The sequence below is a fragment of the Tauraco erythrolophus genome, chromosome 1 (genome assembly GCF_009769465.1).
Source record: "Tauraco erythrolophus isolate bTauEry1 chromosome 1, bTauEry1.pri, whole genome shotgun sequence".
Lineage (NCBI taxonomy): Eukaryota > Metazoa > Chordata > Aves > Musophagiformes > Musophagidae > Tauraco > Tauraco erythrolophus.
In genome coordinates this window covers 110991191-111010104 of record NC_141465.1, presented here as the reverse complement: position 1 = coordinate 111010104, position 18914 = coordinate 110991191, and the positions used below count along the sequence as shown (strand labels likewise).

At 39.5% G+C, this 18914-nt stretch overlaps 1 protein-coding gene across 1 annotated transcript in view; it reads right to left on the bottom strand.

The window, feature by feature from the left end:
* The window catches only part of STARD13 (StAR related lipid transfer domain containing 13), a 268378-nt gene extending 249848 nt beyond the window's left edge, over positions 1-18530 (bottom strand). Inside the window, exon 1 of the mRNA XM_086612902.1 lies at positions 17791-18530. Coding sequence (XP_086469028.1) covers positions 17791-18312 — 522 coding nt within the window. The 5' untranslated portion in view covers positions 18313-18530. The remainder of the gene's footprint in view (positions 1-17790) is intronic.
* Positions 18531-18914: the final 384 nt, after the last annotated feature.

Genomic DNA, 18914 nt, shown 5'->3' with positions numbered 1-18914 from the left:
GCCGCAGCGGCGGCTTCTTCCTCGGCCGTTTGGCACGGGCGGCCGTGAGGCAGCGGGCGAGCACCCGGCAACGGCCCCCGCTCAGCCGCCATGCTCGGAGCCCGGCCGCGGGAGAGGATGAGGAGCAGCCCTGTCCGCGGCTGCGTGAGAGGAACCGGCACCTCGCTGAGGAAGGGCGGAGGGGCGGCTGATGGGGCGCAGGCCCCGCGGAGCAGCTTCCCGCCCTTCTTTCCAACAATGGCCGCTGCACGGCCACCCGCTCGCGCTCAGCGGCCCCCACTGCGAGCCCGCCCTTTCCCGGAGCCCGCGCGCGCGCCGGGGAGCGGAGGGGGGGGCGGGGCGGGGCCCCCGCGGCGGCCAGCGCCCCGAGCTGCGCGCGCAGCGCCGCGCGCTTCCGCTCCCCTTCCCGCTCCCCGCCCCTGCCGCGCGCGCGCGCCGCTGTGGCGCCGCTGGCGGGCGGAGCGCGGGCCGAGGCCGCCGTCTCGCGGGGCGGCAGCGCCACCTGGCGGGCAGCGTCGCGCGGCGGCGCCCGCGGCCCCAGAGCGCGCCCCAACGGTCGTCCCCGCAGGGCAGGGCGCTCCCGCCGCGGGCGGGGAGGGGGCTCGGCCCACGGAGGGGCCCGGCGGCAGCCAGGTGGGCGGCGGGAGGGCAGCGGGAGCCACCTCTGCCTTCCCCGTTGCCTCCTCCGCGCCCCCCGCTGTCGGCAGGGGGGACGCCCCCACAGGCTCTCTGAGGAGGGACTGCAGCCGTGGCGGCTGCGCCGCTGTCGACAGGGAGCCGTTCCTCCAGAGGGCGAGGCTGAGCGCTGGAGCCGGCTCCCGCCGGCCCTGCGGCAGCGGTCGGGCCGCCCCGTTGTCTCCAGGGCCCCAACGCCCCCAGGGGCGAGTGTCAGGAGCAGCTGGGTGCTCGGGCCGTGAGGGCAACGGCGAGCTACCGCCTGCCGTGCTCGTTCCCCAGCAGCCTTCCCCGTGCTTTGTCTTGGTATAAAAGCTGTCACAGCTCGGGCTGGCTTTGCTCCTTCGTAACGCGACTCTTCCTTAGGGCTGTGCCTCAGTTTCCCCATTATGGAAGAGCACTTCAGCTGGAAAGACCTGCTTCATGCGGAGCTGAGTGTGCGGAGCATACTACTGGTGCCTTCCCTGCACAGCTGAGCTGAGGTAGATAGGGCTTAAAAGTAATCTAAAGACAATCAGATTTTCAGAAATATTTCTGCCACTGCACACGCTGATGAGAAATTAACTGCTTTTGCATTCAAAGCTGCCGTTACTGCCATACAGGCATTGCATTTAAAAATGGCTAACTGTACGTCTGCATAGTTACATACACACGTTTCTGAAAATTAAATCCGTAACACGACAATCTGCCCCTCTCGTGCCTGACAGAGGTCAGAATAAACCGTGCAGACCCAGTCAAGACTGATTCTGTTCAACTTCAGGAAAATAATTATTTCAGTCTGAGATCTGATTAAGTTGCCTTGATTTCAATAGTCTTAATGAATAATAGGAACTTCTTGGATAATGTCAGATAGTTATAAATGTAAATTTACCCACATTCTCAAAGCTAGGCAACACTGGATGTCAGGGGCATACGACTCATAATTGTGTTTGAACTGTTTGATTGTGCCATAGTTTGCCTATTGGGACAGTTGATTACTTTTGTTAGTGGTGAGACAGCCTGAGCTCAGCACTTGGTATTTAAACACAAAAGGAGACTTCAAACAAGAGAGAAAATTCTTCAAACTCCTAGATTTCAGCACAGCTCAGGAGAAGAATGTCTAAAATTACGCATTTCTAAAAGCATTTAAGATTTGCTTATTTGGTTTGACATATTAAAACGAGTCTGAGTGGGCAGATTTGGACAGTTTCTTTTTATTTATTTATTTGTTTGTTTTTCTGGTAGTATGAAAAGGTTTTTCTTCAAAGTTCATTACATTTTGGGGCATGAAAGGGAAGAATATGAGAGGGAAGGGAGGAAGAATAGAAATCCTCAATGCCAAAGTCAGACTGTAATCACAGTTCCTTTAATTACCAAGAGTGAAGTCTGGCAAAGCATCAGATCCAGATTTGGAGGATCAGTCTCCTTCCTTGACATCATGACACTCAGGAGAAACTGGTAAAACGAGAATCAAGGCTTTGAAGCCTGAATTTGAATTATTTTACAGTACAGTTCCTAGTGCCAGGGGAACTTAATTTTAATTGCAGTCCTTTGTCATTTGGTTCAATACATAATAATAAATAAACCTCCAGTCTCTGTTGTTCCTTAATAAATAAAACTCAAGCATATTAGACCATATTAATCAAAATTTTTTAAATACCTTTTAATAATCAATTCTCTTAATTTTTCCTTCAGGATGGTCTAGTTTCATTTACTTTTTGTAATAGCCCTTTCCTAAATGTTCATTATTGGAATTTATAGTTTTAATTAAAATGTTAAATGTATTTTTTACTTCGAGTTTCTTCCATTATATTTTATTGGTACTTACGGGTAAAGTAATTATACTTTAAATAATTATTTCATATTTCTCTCTCTTTTTTTTTTTTAACTTGATGTCTTAAGAGAACCAGGTCATACTTTTCTGCCTTGGTGTTGCTCAACTGTGTAACTTCTGAGTATTTTACATATTTTCAAGCCAGTCTGAAAGATGAGAAGAAACATTTGAGAAAGCAAACTTCAAAGTTTGATCAAAATTTGTGGCTGGATAAACACAAGAGACTCAAATGATGGCACACTATAAGCTGAAGATGAGGAGACACCAGCCCATACTATTTCTGAGCAGCTGCCTTTGAGCGCGTGTGTGCTAACTGGCCAGGCAGTGAAAAGATACCCACAGCTAGAGTACATGTCTCTTGCCAGAGTCATGGAGAGCCTGGGGAGAGTCTGAGGAAAGGGAAAGAGAGAAGACATGTCCGGGTGTGGAGAAAATAGTGGGAGGTGGAAACTGGAGGCAATGCAATAATGCTGGGAGAGGACAGGAGTATGGTGGAAAAACACTGAGAGGTGTCTCAGTAATGAATAGTTAAGTTTCTGAAAGTTGTTTTTATCAGTCACATGGTATTTATGTCTGTTTCTGATCTCTGAAAGAGGAAATGTACTTAAAATTCTGAAAGTTTTAAGCAAATCAGTTCTTAAGAGAACAAAGTCATACTTTGGGTCGGAGAGCAGGAGGTGCTGAAAGGGGTGAGCCAGGAGGCCATAGGAAAGCAGGATGCATTAGTTCTGCAGAATGTCGGTGTGGTAATCTTAAATCTGAAAAGCACTTTAGAACAATTCTTTAATTTTCTGAGATAGTCATCTTAGGGTGATGAGGTGAATTCTGTAGAAACAGTAGGACAATAAATTTTCACTTCCTACCCTGTGACACCTGATTTTATAAATGACGTTTTTCCCATCATGAAGGGCAATTAATTCCTGATCAAGAAATTGAAGGAAAATACACTGTGATGGAGGCGATGGGGTTGTTCAGTTCCTATTTGATGATTTTATAAGATTTGTGTCACTCATCCCACATGCTGTTAAATTTTCCGTAAGGAAGAAGGGGTTTTCTCAACAGCTTCTTTTAGTTGTCAGCCCTGCCAAGTTGCTCCTTGCACACCCTTCTAATGAACTTCATTAGAAGCCCGTCTCTGGTGGCCAAGGATCAGGACAGGGATGAATTTAGTTTGTTTCTGAATGTCAGCCAGGGGGAAGAGTAGTGGGTTAAGAACAGACACATAAAAGAAAATAACTATCTTACGTGGCAAAATTGCAGCCAATAAGTACATCATTGAAAATCTTTTCTGGAAAAAAAATCATTAGGAGTGAGGAAGTAAACTAAAGATATCTGTAACTAAAGGTACAGTTTAACACAAGGAGTAATTTTTTTTTTTTTTTAAGTTTTGAATTGGCTAAAGTTAAAGGGAGATGGGAGTAGGTTTGAGTATGCTGTTTAAATCAGAAATATCATTATATTTGGTGACTAGATAAAACTGGCTCCAGGTATTATTTATAGTGCATGTACACGGTTCAGTTTTAATGTTTTTATCCCCTGTTTTGAAAGGGCTTATGAGTTGCAGGATTTCAATTATAAGCAGCTTGTCAAAATGACATAAGGACACTGATCACAGCAACAAATAAATCTCCTTGTGTAAATTTTTGGAAGCGAGAGAGATGAATGAAGAGGCACATTTTTCTTTTCATTGTCTAAGTCTCTTAAATGCCTGCTCTTAATCGGATGGTATCTCCCTCTGGAGCTCTTCAAAGACACCAACATCTTTTCCTCTGACTGTGTAAGGAATTTATGTGCTTCATTTGACAGATTGCTTTCTCTATAATGTAGAAACTGGATACGTTCCCTAACACCCAGATCCGGATAATGTTCTGCCGATGCCTTAACTCCGTGTTGAGGCAAGACCTGGTGTGCACCATCTTCACTCCCCCTCCCCCATGTCTTCCTCGCCAAGTTTCTCTGGGAAGAAAATTAAACTATGAGAGCAGCAAGCCTTCTCCACCAGGCCCAGTGGATGATCAGGAACCATAGATGTTTAAATATATAAAGTTTAGATGAAAATTAATTGCCTAAATTATACACATCAGATTTCACTCCTCCCTCCCTGATAAAACCAGCAAAAGCTTTCAACCTGCAGAGGCATATAGTCTTATACAGGAAGTTTTGAACAGGCCACAGGCTCCATCAATGACGCTTCCTACGAGTCGCTTCTCTGTGTTTCTGTGTTTTTTTTTCACCAGGCTTTGTTTGGTAAACGGAGATAGAGGTTCCTGCTGCCTGCCTGTGCTAAAAGCCACAATGTCAGGTGTGCTGCTGTAACACTCTGCTGTACTTTATGCTTTTCCTTTTTCCTCTGAACAGTAAGAATGCAGAAATAAGAAGCTGAAGGAATCAGTCAGAGTTGAAATGCTGAATTTAATCACCTAATGTGCAAGAACAGTCATCTGTCTGTGCATGCATATTTCCTTAATCCCTTATTAATTTATGTAGTATGTATTTTGTCTTGTATTTTTTAATTGTTACTGCTAGTTATCTGCTTAAAACTTTCCGAATTTTAACTACATTTTTTCCCTCAGAGATCAGAAACAGACATAAATACCATGTTACTGATAAATACAACTTCCAGAAACTTAACTCTTCATAGTATTTGTTACTACTAATGGCATTTGTAAACAGTTGAAGCTCTGTCTTGCTAGAAGAAAAAATAAAAAAAAGGTAACAGTAAAGTAGGTGGAAACGTTGTTTTATTGCTGCATAATGTTGACTTGCATATTTTGCTCCCTGTCTTGCATTATGAAGACTCTTTAATGGCTTTTTTAATCATAAACTGAGAAACAGAATAATAATTACGGATTTTAGCATGTCCTTTTTATCTTGGGAAAAAGATAACTCTGTTAAAAACCATAAAACACATTCTATTTTGATCAGTTCAAACAAATCAGTTTGATCTCAATTTTGAAGAAAAGTTGCCTCAATAGACTAGCCTTAGGCATCATTCTTGGAGGAAAAGAATAATTTCTGTGTCCCCAGAGCATGTAAATATTGCTTATACCATATAAATAGATTTGTTTAACCAAAAGGTTGGAGATTGTGGCCTAGAGCTCACAAAATCTGTACGATGGTCCCTAAGCCACGACAACTACTGTTACCAGAACCTTAAGGTTCGGACAAATTCCCTGTGCTCTTGCTTCAAACATCTGCTGGAATGAGAGGGGTTGAGAGAGCGGAGTGATTCATAGCAGCTACTTTTAAAAACCTACAGGACTTTTGCCAAATCTTTGACACAAATGCACTAATGTTCTGAGACAGGTGAGGCTGTAAGCATGAGCCTGTCCCAGGGTTTGTGCTACAAAGCTGAGGTTTAGCCTAACCATTATTGACTTCCAGTTCTAATATACATTATATTTTGAGTACTTTAGTGTTATTTGCACTTGCCTGCCTCTTTGTGAAGTACTATAACAGAAAGCATTCGAAAATTCCATTTATCTATGTTAAGGTATTTGGTAAGCTTTATTTATTAGAAAAGTAATGGTTATTAAAAGAAGAAGACATTATTATTTGGAATTACTCAGAGAATTATAGGAAAGAGAAAAAAAAACAGCTGCGGGATGATTATCAGAAGTGATATTTTATTCACAAATATTTCAGTTCCATGTGATACGAAATATTTTAGCAAACCCCATCAACCACAATAATCCAAATAAAAATCTATTGACATAACTCTGGCAAATAACTGAAAACAAACAATTCCTAGCCTAATTGAAGGTGGCTAGGATTTCAGCTAGTTCCTCTAATCATGTACCTCAAACAAGGTTTAAAAAGTGTGTTTTGAAATGCTAGAGACTTGACAATAGCAATAATAAGCCAAATCTTCCTAGCAAAAAGCAGCATAATGTGGAATTGCAAGATCTGCATGTTTAAGAGGCATATCTAGATACCTTTGTGGAGAAGGCTGTATGTGCTGCATTAGCACTTGGGCTGTATCCAGACATTCTGGGATAAAAGTTGGAAGGATCATAGTTTGCATTTTAATAGTTTGTCTTAATGTAGTGTTTAAGCAACTTAAAAAAGGAACAAGCTCTCCCACTTGCTCTCCAATCCTGCTCACCTCTGTAGAGTTTTGTTGTGATATTGCCACCTTTTTTGAAAAAAAAAACCAAACAAACAAATAACAAGGGGGAATGGGCTAGAGCACTTAGAGTGAGAATGTGCGTAAGATAAAATAATAAATATTATTATAATAATATAATAAGTAGTTTAGCCATGCTGGAAAAAACCTGGGTGGACAATGTAGAAACCAGCGTAGTTGCAACTCACTCAATATGTTTATATTTAAAATTTAAAATGCCAAAGTGCTAGCAATTTCCTTTGGAATCTAAATGATTTTTTATTTTTTAAAAATTTAATTTATATTTGTCAATTCATCAAACTTGAATTACTTCTCAAAGACAGCTTAATTCTGACAACCTTCCTCTGGGGAAAATACCTTCACCTGCCAGTTGAGCTATACAAGCTCTTTAGGAGCCCACCTAGCAAGATGCTGGAGGCTCCTGACAGATCACGCCTAGGCTGAGGCATCGTTCACGGTCATGGAGAATTTTGATTCTTTGAGGAGTTTTTTTCTGAACTGGAGTAACCCCAAATTTAAAAATAATTACTTCCTTTGCAAAACTGAGTGCTTTCATTTGCCATACCATACCTAGAAGGTTTTTTGGGGTGTACACTGCAAATTTTAAATCGGATGCATAAACTAAATTTTCCCTCTCAATTTTGTCCAGTTTTCAACCTGATGCTGCTCTTACACATTCATTTTAATTTGCATTGAAATTAAATGCTGTTGTCCTGAGCTGTTTGTGTGCCCACTCCTTGTGTTTGCAACCATTTGAACACAGTTTCTGAATGCAAAAAGAATACCCATCAAGAAGGGCTAGTCTTTTTTTTAGCTTAGATATTTTCATTCCATTTCATGCAACTTAAACTCGTCTTCTTAAGAACTTTATACAAAACAGAAGCATTGCACAGAAGAGAAGGTGATCTGAGATAAAAACTGTAAATGTATGCACTCCAACTTGCGGCAGTTCTTACTATTGTAGAGTTTGCTGTTATTTATTGTATTCATGGTAAATTCTTTTATTTGAAAAAGTTTTACATGAGAACATTGAAGGCGCAGTTTTAGAGTTTGCAGGCTTTGTCATGTCTGAAAAGTTTGATTTCAAAAGCATTTTCTGAGCCTGTATAATGCACTTTTGCCTTTACTTCAGAAAGAACTGAGTTTGTCCCTGCTTGCTTGGAATATTGGGGGTTTCCCACTAAGGCTTTTTAAACCTCTCTCTCTCTCTTAGCATTCATTTTCTTTTTTCTATTTTTTTAATCTACCTCAGTGGCATTATGTGTCTCCCAAGATAAGACTAAAACATTACATCCTTACAAGGCTTGAATATTTCAAGACAGCCCGTGGTCTATACTATACGAAATACAAACACAAAATGGAGGGCTATCAAGATAGCCCTCTTGCGTAAGAGATACATGATAGTATTCCAACTTTTATTTAAAAAAAAAGGGTCTGTGGAATATTTTTGTCTTTTGGGGGTACTCTTTTTCAGTTTAATCATCTTTCATCTGCTAAACATGATTTTTTTCCCATATATCTATATCTACAGTGATTTGTAGTATCTTAGTAAACTCTGATAACACAGCAGACAAAAGTACAGCTTGAGGTGAACTCTTAGAGTCTAGATCCTGAGTTGCACAAATACTCTGTACTCCGCTTTCTCTCAGTACGGGCACTGATCTTGGTCAGTCAGGTTGTTAATAAAAAGCAGCTTATTGCTGACTGACAACTTTATATTGCCATCTTGACCAGTCTGTGTATTCTAGTTATTGGCTTTGTGTACTTCTATCTTGGTCTTGATGTATGATGTACTCAATATGGAATGAAATACATACAAGTTGCAGCATTAGAATCTGCAGCTTTTTTGACATTTTAGTGTAAGTAAATCAGTCCCTGACTAACTGCAAAGGCTTTGCCACAGAGCAAAATAGTCATTACATAGCTACTGAAATTTCACCATTATGCTGTTTGAATAGGCACAATAAATATTAACTGCAGCAATTTATTATATAGCATATCACTAAATACTTCATTACAAAGATTAGATTAAGGCCAGACAATGTTTCTCTGAATATACAGTGTAAATAAGCTGTTAAATCTTTGACACTAAAACATTACCTATTCCAGACTTGATTTTTGAAACATTGGATTAAAAGTCTAAATGCCAGAGAATTTCAGAATCCATAGAAAGCACAGATAAAGAGATCTCAGTAATACAATCCAAAAGTCTGGCAAGATTTTACTGAAGTTCATTTTTGGAAAAAAATGTTTCAAATGCAGGAGCTGGCCTCAATGTCCTGTCTGTTTTAATTCTGGAGAACTCCAGGCTAATTCAGAGGAGGTTTCCCTTTTTGCTGCACTGCAAAAGTCTTAGCTCTGAGATAATTCAAAACTGCACAAGACTCTGGTTTGGATGAAAGCTTGGATAGGTAAGACCAGTCAATTTCCATTTTTATTAAAAATTAAAGCACTCCATAGTTAGAATGATTGTTAAGAAGAGTCTTGAGGGTGACAACATTCTCTCCTGCAGAAAATAACCACACAACTGTCATAAAATGAAAGCTCAGATCCATCATCTTAAAACTTCTATGAAGGTCACTACACTTTGAAAAAGTTTTTCAGTTTCTCCAAATTTGTTTCAACCATGGACCTCAGTGCACCGATCGCTAGTTATATGATAGCTGGTGATGTGGCAGTACCAAAATGATCATAGATCCCTTGGCACGTCAGATCATACGATCAAGTCTGTGCTCCCGTGGTACTATCAAGGAAATATGTCCGTTGTAATACGAAGCTAACATTATTTTATTGGAATTTCACAGAGAGAAAGATAGAGGGGTCCTAGGTATATCACTAGAATCTGATTTTATTAACTGGGCTTAAAACTAGGAAGAATATTCAAAAGTACCTAAATGCCTTATAGGAAGTGACATAAACTTTCAGTGAGACTTTTGTGCATGTGAGGAAATCTGTAACTCTTTCTCTTACTCCCACTCAAGAACTTTGCCATATTATGAAATATACTTTGCAAGGTTGTTAATTCAGTAACATTGTTACTTTTTTTTTTTTCTACATGGCAGTTCTATTACTGGACTTGAAAAACATACCAAGTCCTCACCTGTCGGCCAAACAAGCTTGAAAATGTGACCCAACCCCATCCCCTCATCTTTTGCGCAAGTTTCCAGTCTCGCAAGTTGTTCTGCTTACTGCCCATCCCACAGTTTATCCAGAATCTCCATCTGCACTTTGAAGGAATATCTTAATTTCAATGGTAAGCACATTAAACAGATTTCTACATGTTTCTTCTGGTTCCCCCACCTAAGACCCAGTCTGTAATTCTCACAGGTGCCTATTCCCGTGCTCTGACAGAGGAATGTAGTTCCTCAGAGCCTTGACTTAGACAGGGCTTATTTTCTGTTGACTTTTGCTCTACTTCTGTAGAGATATGTGAAACACTTGAATGGTCTCACATGGCACAGGTTCCAGATATTTTCAAATATTTGTAAAGAAGAATCTTGACATACCTCTTTCATTTTATGGGTTTAGTGTGACCATAAGCACATAATCTTTTTTTATTTTTTCCGGCAAGAACAATAGTAATATTGCTGTTTCCTGAGGTGGTCATATGATTCTGAAATATTCAAATACATGGCAAATGAAGGAGTCTATATCTGAAAAAATCAGAACCCAATATGATGAATATTCTCCCCTTTTAGTATAATGCACCAGTGATGTTAACTGTTTATTCTCCTGAAGCTTTAAAGATCAATATAAACCACACACTAATATGTATGAACAGGCTAAAGCAGGAATTCCTAAAATTTTGTTCGTCAGGCCTCTTAATGTGCATGTGGGACAATGATGAGGCTGTGCAACAAAATTTATCGGTGGCACAGTATCTTGTCAGTAGGATAGCTACAGCTAGGTTGGGCAGCATAAAACCTTCGTCAGACAGTAGCGGCAAATAGTCACACTTTGGAAACTGCTAGCCTAAAGATCTTTCATAACATTCTGAAAACTACTTAAGGGCCAAAGTTTTACACATTAGCCTGAACAGCCTGAAGTTTCAGACTGTGCAAGGTAACTCAATAATCTCACCTTCTGTAATTTCATATCACCTAATTCAGCACCAAGCTTAAATGCACTTTGTAAATTTTCTGAAGGAGTTTGAAAATAAAGGTGCATTGTGTTTTTGACTAATTATCTGATTTTCTTTATTATTTTGTCCTGGAGTTTTGATTTTCTCAGAATTTCACTATATAGGTATATATACCATATACTATACATTTTTGGATAGTGATGGTATTCTGCAGCAAAAATTATTTCCAACTGCGTGAAGGGTCAACTGCAAAAAAGCCCTCTGAATTTTTTGAGCACTATTCCACCCATCACATGGAGGTTTGTTTATCAGCTTGCTTTTGAAAAAGGACAGATTTTGTCCCCTTATATTACAACTTTTTTTCAGCAGTGTTTTGGCAGAGCCCAAGTGGAGATTGCTGAAAATAGTTTTAGGATATTTTTTACAGAAACAGAGTACACGTGTTTTCTCCAGTCTCAGCCCAGCAGCCATTGATGCCTGCTGATGGCAATCTTGTGATTTGAAAGACAGGCATCTGCTGATGTCAAGAAAGTGCATCTTTTCTGGGGGCATATGCATTTTAGCTTTTCAATTTTCTATTAATGAACAATGAATCATGCATGTTTATTAAAACATGCAAGCAGCATGGAATTAAACTGAAGAGATTAAAGAGAGTCATTTTGATATTATCTACATGTTTTCCTACATGATTCCAATATACCAATTCTCTTTGAGATAATCTTTCAGCATATCCTTAAGTTACTATTCCCGACTGTACGGTTATTTTCTGGAGTTCCTATATTTTTGTAATAGGAACAGCATGACAGCTAATCTCCACTTTAGTAAAATGCAAATTTGAAGTTACATCTCCCCCCAATCACAACAAGAAGACACAACAAATGCCATATCCTAATGGAAAATCATTACATTATTAAGAATAGTGGGATTAGAGAAAGATGTACTCTGTAACAAAGTGCTATGTTCATCATTAGTCTCTCAAATTTGTGAAATAAATAAAAGGCTCTTTCTTATAAATGAACAATCCCTAAGCTGGCATTTATCTGATTTTATCGTTAAAAGCTGATTATGGTTATTTATTGACTGAAAATAATGCATCACTACTGAAGTAATCACCAGTTCTCAAACTCCTTTCCCAGGCAGACAGAAAACAAGCATAAACACTAGAAATTTTGTGAAGTTCAACTCACCGTGTCTCCACCTATCAGCTTGAGAGAATGTATAATTGAAATACAGAAAGTACAAATCTCAGACCCACAAAGGAAATAAGAACATACGAAGCTCAGTGCATCACTCCTATCTCAGACAAGTCATTTCTCAGTTTCCTCCCCTTAACTTCCTACTCTGTTCTCCCTGGTAATTATTTCAACACTCAGCTCTCCTACCTGGATAGACATCCATTGTCTGCAGAAGATGAACAAAAAGGAGATAATAATAAACGTGTTGTTTCTCATGAAGAAGTCATCACAAGTTTGCAACCTTTCTCCTTCTCTAGTTTTGGAGTTTCAGTTTGATAGGGTAAAGAGAAGAACAAACTTCCAAAGTATGGGAGGAATGGGAGAAGGAATTTGTGCTTCTCTCTAATATGTTCTTCACTAGTTTTCGCTCTTGTACAACTGAATTAGAGAAGAAGAAACTATTGCAGGGCAATTTTCAGATAGCTTAAATTCCGCCTAAGTTCCAGTGCCTTGTTAATGAAAACAGCAAAGTACCGCTCGGAAAAGTGCTTCAGAGTGGCCAAGCAAGGCACTGAGCATGAATACAAGAGGTAGAAGGACTTAGCAGAATTTCAGCCATCCACATATAAGGGTAAGAAGCTTACTTTGGCAGGCCCAGTTACTGATCATAGTTGTAGGCTCGACTGCTGCTCTGTTTTGATCATTTAAATTGAATGAACTCAATCTAATTTGAATAAAACAAATTCATTGTCACAGACTTAAAACTTTCTGAATCCTTTCTCATTGGGTATGATTACTTCATTAAAATATTTACAAGCCACACAGAAAATACATCTCTTTTAAGGAATCATAATTAACTTCAAAGACTTCAAATAAATTTTTGTGGATTTATCACCTCCTACATGTCCTTGTCTATTTATCTTGTCCTGCTCCTTTGGTGAACTTCTGGTGTTTGTGAAAAGAAGAAAGCAAACACAGGGCAGTAGCAGACAAAATGTAGGACAGATGCTGTGGAAACTTCCGTATTACATCTCAGCAAATTATTTCAGCCTGAATCTGAACTCTCATGGTCTAAGCTCATAAAACAATTATTGAACTTGTCACTCAGTAATGACTGTATAATGAGGATAAAATTTACCTAATTGTAGTACAAAGATGGAACAAGGAAATTAATGAAAATAAGTGAATAATCAAGGAAAGAGAAACTGAAAAGCCAGATCATCCATCTTCCTGCCAGTAAAGGACTGTTTTCTTTAACCATTTCCAGAGTTCAGCTGGCTTAGCTTTAAATGTCAAAAGCAATGGAGCTTTCACAAATCTCCTTTAGAACACTGCAGACTAATTTAAAACAAAGATTTACTCCCGGTGAAAGGTGATGGCCCAACTACCCCATTAACACTGCCCAGTGCTGCACAGAGACTGGGTCTTCCGACATCGTACTGGCCGCTCCCATGACTGTGCAAACTCCTTCAAAAGTCTTTGAGTTTATAGACTGAAGGCCAAATGCTGACAAAGATATTCATTGTGAATACTACCTTAATAACCTAAATTATCTGTTTGGGTCATCTTGTCTCCGTTACTCCTAGGGTGGTATCTCACTCTTTGTTTGACCTGGCTGAACAAGGTAACGTTCAATGCAAATATTGGACTATCAGCATCTGGCTTTAAACCAACAAGCAGGTTTGGTTTAGATCTTCCTAAATGTGTTGAAACAGCATGATGTAAATCTGTGTGCAGCATGAGTCCCCGAAAGGTCTCCCTTCCTGCATTCAATGCTCTGGGCCTGAATGCTCACCAGCTTACGCAGCAGAGATGGCAGAGTGCAGGGGAAAATAGTATGACAGAGGCTCCCTTAACAGAGTCCTCCTGAATTAGGAAGGACTCTTGTTTCTTTAAGAAAAATTATTTTTCTAGGATTCTTCTGAAGTTACACCTGTATGCAACACTTGCCAACAGTTAATTCTTCAACCTTTCCAGATACATTTTTGAAAGAGGCTGCCCCTCTGCAGCCTTCCGTGTCCGTGCCAGGACCACGTACTGGGTATCTCTCCCCACTAGACATTCAGGGTTCTCCAAATGACCCCTCTTCTCAGGGCTGCTGGAGCACCTAGCATGTCCTGATGGTTCGCTCTAAGCAGTTTCTTTCCAGCATGTGGGCTTCCTGGCTTGCCTTCTTCTCTCTCTGGTACAAAAGAGGAAGCTGTGACAACTCACATAGACGCCCTAAATAATGTCATCAGTGACAGAAAACATTTTGGCTCTTATATTTATTGGTTTTGGCTAAGATGGGCTCCCCAAAGAGATTGCCCCAGGGAGGATTTTCAGTTTGCTGCCGTGATGGTAAGACTGTTCTTGCCTCCCTGCAGCAGCCAACAACATGAGCAGGATTTCTACGCGATCACTGAGGTGAGGAAGATCCATGACAATTCACTCTGTCAAGGGTATTTCATAATACTTCTTTTTGCCTAATATGTCAAATATCTTCAATTTTTTACTTGACTGAAATGCTGCTCCTGGAAGTAACACATATCGTTTTGAGTCTATGAAAGGATAGGATAAGATTAGTGATGTGAAGTTGCACAGTAGTTCCTGCTTAAATATGTTTATCAGCTGGGCCCTGCTCAGCACAGTTTGAAGAAATGGCATCTAGAGAAATGTTATGTTTCATAAGTTATTCTGGATACTTATTGCCACTGCATACGGAGCTGGCTGCATGCAGAAAGAAAGTATGTAGTTTAATACGAAGATTGAAGTAAAACAAGCAAGGAAGAATGGCTCAAGATACCACTTCAGAGTTGCTGAGAAAACCTCTGGACAGAACAAAGCAAACAATCGTAAGTAATATTAGAAGGACACGAGGGATGTAAAAAAAGTCCCATTCAAGATAGAAAGGGACATTTTCAACAAAGGTGGGCAGAGAAGACAAATCTATAATGAGGGTACAGAAACTCACTGGTGTGTTTAAGGAAGTGCTGTCCTTAGTGATGATGTTACCTAAATCACCATCCCAAAATAAAATAGCATGAACAATATTTCAGACATGTATATAGATTTGCTTTTAAATCTTGTTGAAATTAATGTTATTGTTAATTTAAGAATTATTTGAGCATTAGATGCACCACTGATTACAGACTCCTGACAAGGAAGAAAACGTTGCCAAATCTAGATTTGATGAGAAAGCACAGGAAATATATATAGGACTGGTCTAAGGGTGGAAACTCAGGGACTGTACTGAATTCATAAATTGAACAGAAGTATCATTTATCTTGTACCACTCAGAACAGACAGATGCTGTCTGCCTTTGGAAAAAAAAGAAAAGCTTTATTTTTTTTTTCTAATGGGCACCATTGTATGAATTGTTTTCAGCAGAGTTTCTTCCGCTTGTAAAAGAGTTGGCAGCATACACAAGTTGTGTTTTTTCCATCTCCCCTCTACTTGTTTACTGCTCGGTATACTTTGTCTCTGCTTATTAACTAGAATGAAACAAGAAGTTCAACAATTATCACTTATATGCATGTAACAACTATTGAAGAGGAGATTTGGACACTGGCTTTGCTCTGTGGTGACTGCCTGCAAGGGCCAGCGCTCCCCAGCCTGGCGAAGGTGACCGCCTTTCCTCCTTTCTTTACATAAAAAAGGAGATTTGCAGTCAGTAACATGTACGTTTACTTAGGAATGCCCCTGCAGGGTAGATCTTAATCACTATTTCGCTGTCAACTCTAGTAGCAAGGATTTAGCCAGGATCTGGGTCAGGGTGCTGTGTGGACAGCCTGGATCTGTATGGCCGAGGTGGTTGGTTTGTGATACTATTTTTAAGTCTGAGGCTTAGCAGTAATGGTTGCTTTTGACAACTTTTTTACACCATGCTGTCTTTAGTTAATTTCTTTCCACGCAAAAGACATTTTTCCACAGCCCCGTTCCTAAATACAGAAATAAGTAATTTGACAAGGACATACATTTGCTTAGCCAGAGTCATGAAGGGAGTTTTTAGTCTGAATAGTAATGCATGACTGCTGCTAAAATTTGAAAGACAAGATAATCCTTTTATTAAATTCTGGAGGCCTTTCTAGAATGATATATACTTATTTACATTAAAAAAAAAAACACAAACCAGGACTGCATCATTGCATCTGTACTGTTTTTGAAATGTTTTGACACATTCGCAGAGATTTACTAGGTAATTTCACATGCTTGTCTGGCAATTTATAATCCATTATTTTGCACTACAAGCTGCATCCTTGAGTTTATTTTATGTCACAGGCATAAAGTAAACTAAATGACAACAGCCCCTGGCCTCTCCCTTTTATCTATGGAAATGACCTTCTTTAAACAGAACCCAAGGGATGTTGCGCGTATGCTTTGATATATATTTATATTAATGGGAATGTTTCTGAGTAAATGAGGAAGCAAGCATTGGCTTAGGGTAGAGTAACAATGCAATATTTAATAAACCATGTGTCTCAAGAATCTCTCAGGGTCAGTGTTGCATCAAAAGGTGCACTGTTTGGAATCGTCTTTGGGCTTTGGTTTTCTAATGTTAGCTGCTGAGAAAAATGTATAAAACTCTGGCTTATTTCTCTGTGAGCTGATGGGTTTCTGCAGTGAAGTTTGGTTATGTATGAAATATAGCACAAAACGCTCACTCAGTGAAGGGTAGAATTAGTCCCCCCAAATTGGAGATGGATTTGTACTAAAGGAGAGAAGTAACTAAGTATTGTATACTGTAATTTTGATGTTAATATGGAATTCTAGTCCAAATTCTACTTTCTTTCATTTGATCAGAGATCAGTGAAGCGACTCTGTGTTGCAAGCATTAGAAATAAAACTGCAGATAGAGGAAAAATAACACATGCTGGGTTAAAGACTAGGGCTCCAACCTGAGTTTCAAGACATAGAGCAGATTTACATGGAAAATACTTTTAAAAACTGGAGGAGGATAAGAGAGAGGAAGGAAAGGTATGCCTGACCTGCAATTTAAGATTAATTTGTGCTGCAAGGTCAGGAACGTTGGAATTTTAAGAGTTTGTTTTGCCACTATTTGGAGTCACTTCATATTTTTGTACTAGAGCTGAACTTCTCCAATGATAAACATGTTTAGCTCCAGGCATTCAGTTTGTCACCAGCTGGGAGCAAGGGGAAAGCCTTGCTTATTCTCCAGACTAGTGAGAACTCACTTGGAAAGCTTCTCTTCCTCCAATTCCAAAAAATGCAGCTAATTTACTAAACTTTTTTTTTTCTGGAAAGGTTATAGCTGAGTGATTCTTATTATAGAATGTTTTTAATTTCATCCTAAATCTTCGTATATTTTAATTTTGGACATTGGTCCGTAGAGCATCATGATGTGTACTGGTATAGATAGATACAAAAAAATCTATTTATTTTATTATAGATCAGATTGTAACTTGTCAAGCATATTATTTTAATGAAATAAGAATATAGAAAAAAAATGTTACTTAGCAGAAGCAATGCTGTGGGTTAGGTGGAACGGGTGCTACAGTGCCACTACACTAAAAATGTCATTTTTTATCACAAAAATAATACTCTGCTCTCAGAGTAAACCTGAGCTCTATCCCTTTGGAACAGTCCGTAGACTCAGAGAATACATGCTGTATGTGGCATGATATATGATCTTGTAGGAGTAGGGGCAACTGAGCCATTGTTTCCATTTTAAAAAGCAAGGGAAAATGGAAAATCAAAGTTTGAAGTCCAGGCTAACAGAATTGTGGCCAATCTGATGTAATAGATTTGTCTAAAGTAAAAACCTAGTATACTTTTACTGTAGGTTTATATTCTTAATTGTGTAATTCACATTAGTTACCACTGTATGACAATCTGCGGAACTCCTCCTCCTCCTGTAACCAACCTTGGATGATACCACTTATTTAGAACACACTTGGAACAAAAGAGTAGCTTGTATTACCTCCAGCTCCATGTGTTTTTCTTCCTTGTCATGGTCCTTCCATTCCCTTTCAGAATGATCATTGCAGTCTTCTAAATGACAGATATGTTGATAGTTAGTAAGTTCACGTTTAGCTTGCTTTCTTTGGGAAACGTTCCTTCTATGGACACCATTGAAAAACACCTCATACAGTGGAAGTTCTGTAAACACATCATCACCATCTCTACCATCTGCTTCTTCCTCTTCAGATGAAAAATCTTCTGCTTCTCCCACCTCGCAAATATGGAGTTTAGTATTAGCTTCATGTGATAAAAATTCAAAATCAGAAAATGTGATAGCACTTGGTTTATGTTTTATGATTCTGATCTCATGACTCCTTTCTGGTTTCTTGTCTGAATTTACTCCTGTAAGGACTGGCCATTCTCTGTGTGAGGGAAGGTTTAAAGGATCTTCCTTTGGCTTATGCTTTGCAGAACAGAGTAATTCTTCACAAAGGTACTCTGTCTCAGACTGATGGGTGGCACTGACACACCCTGCAGCCATGCCAGGTTGCAAGGATGTCTCATTGTGGTCTAATAAGGATGATGCAGACGGCAAACTCAACTCAGGTTCCAGTAAAACATTCTGAAATTCAAATGGACTTGCTTGTTTTTCTGTCTTTCTTTGTGTTCTTCGTGCTTTGCTTCCTTCGGAGTCCCCAGGCACTTGGCAGATGTAAGGTAAGGGGAGACCTGTTCTTCTTCATAGATGTTAGTTTCCATTCCAATGAGTTTCATCCATCAGAGATCAAAATGACTTCATTCTTGATTTTCTTAAGAAACATAACTCCGCATATGTAGCCAGGAAATATCTTCTTATTTTTCCAAAACCATGATCACACAGTCATTGTTAATGCCTGGATTCTCATACAATATATCTGAATCCTCTCTACTCCTGGAAAAAAAAAAATATTGATGGTAACATGTTCTCATTGGAGTGCATCAGTAAAAGTAATCCTGAAACATGAAATTCCCTTATCAAATTTACTTAAAGGTCTCTTCAAAAATATTTGCTGTATGCAGATTAAATGAATTTAAAACATGAAAACCTTGACTTGTTTACCTTAAAGACTTGGAAAGAACTGGCAAACGCAGAAACGGTTTTTA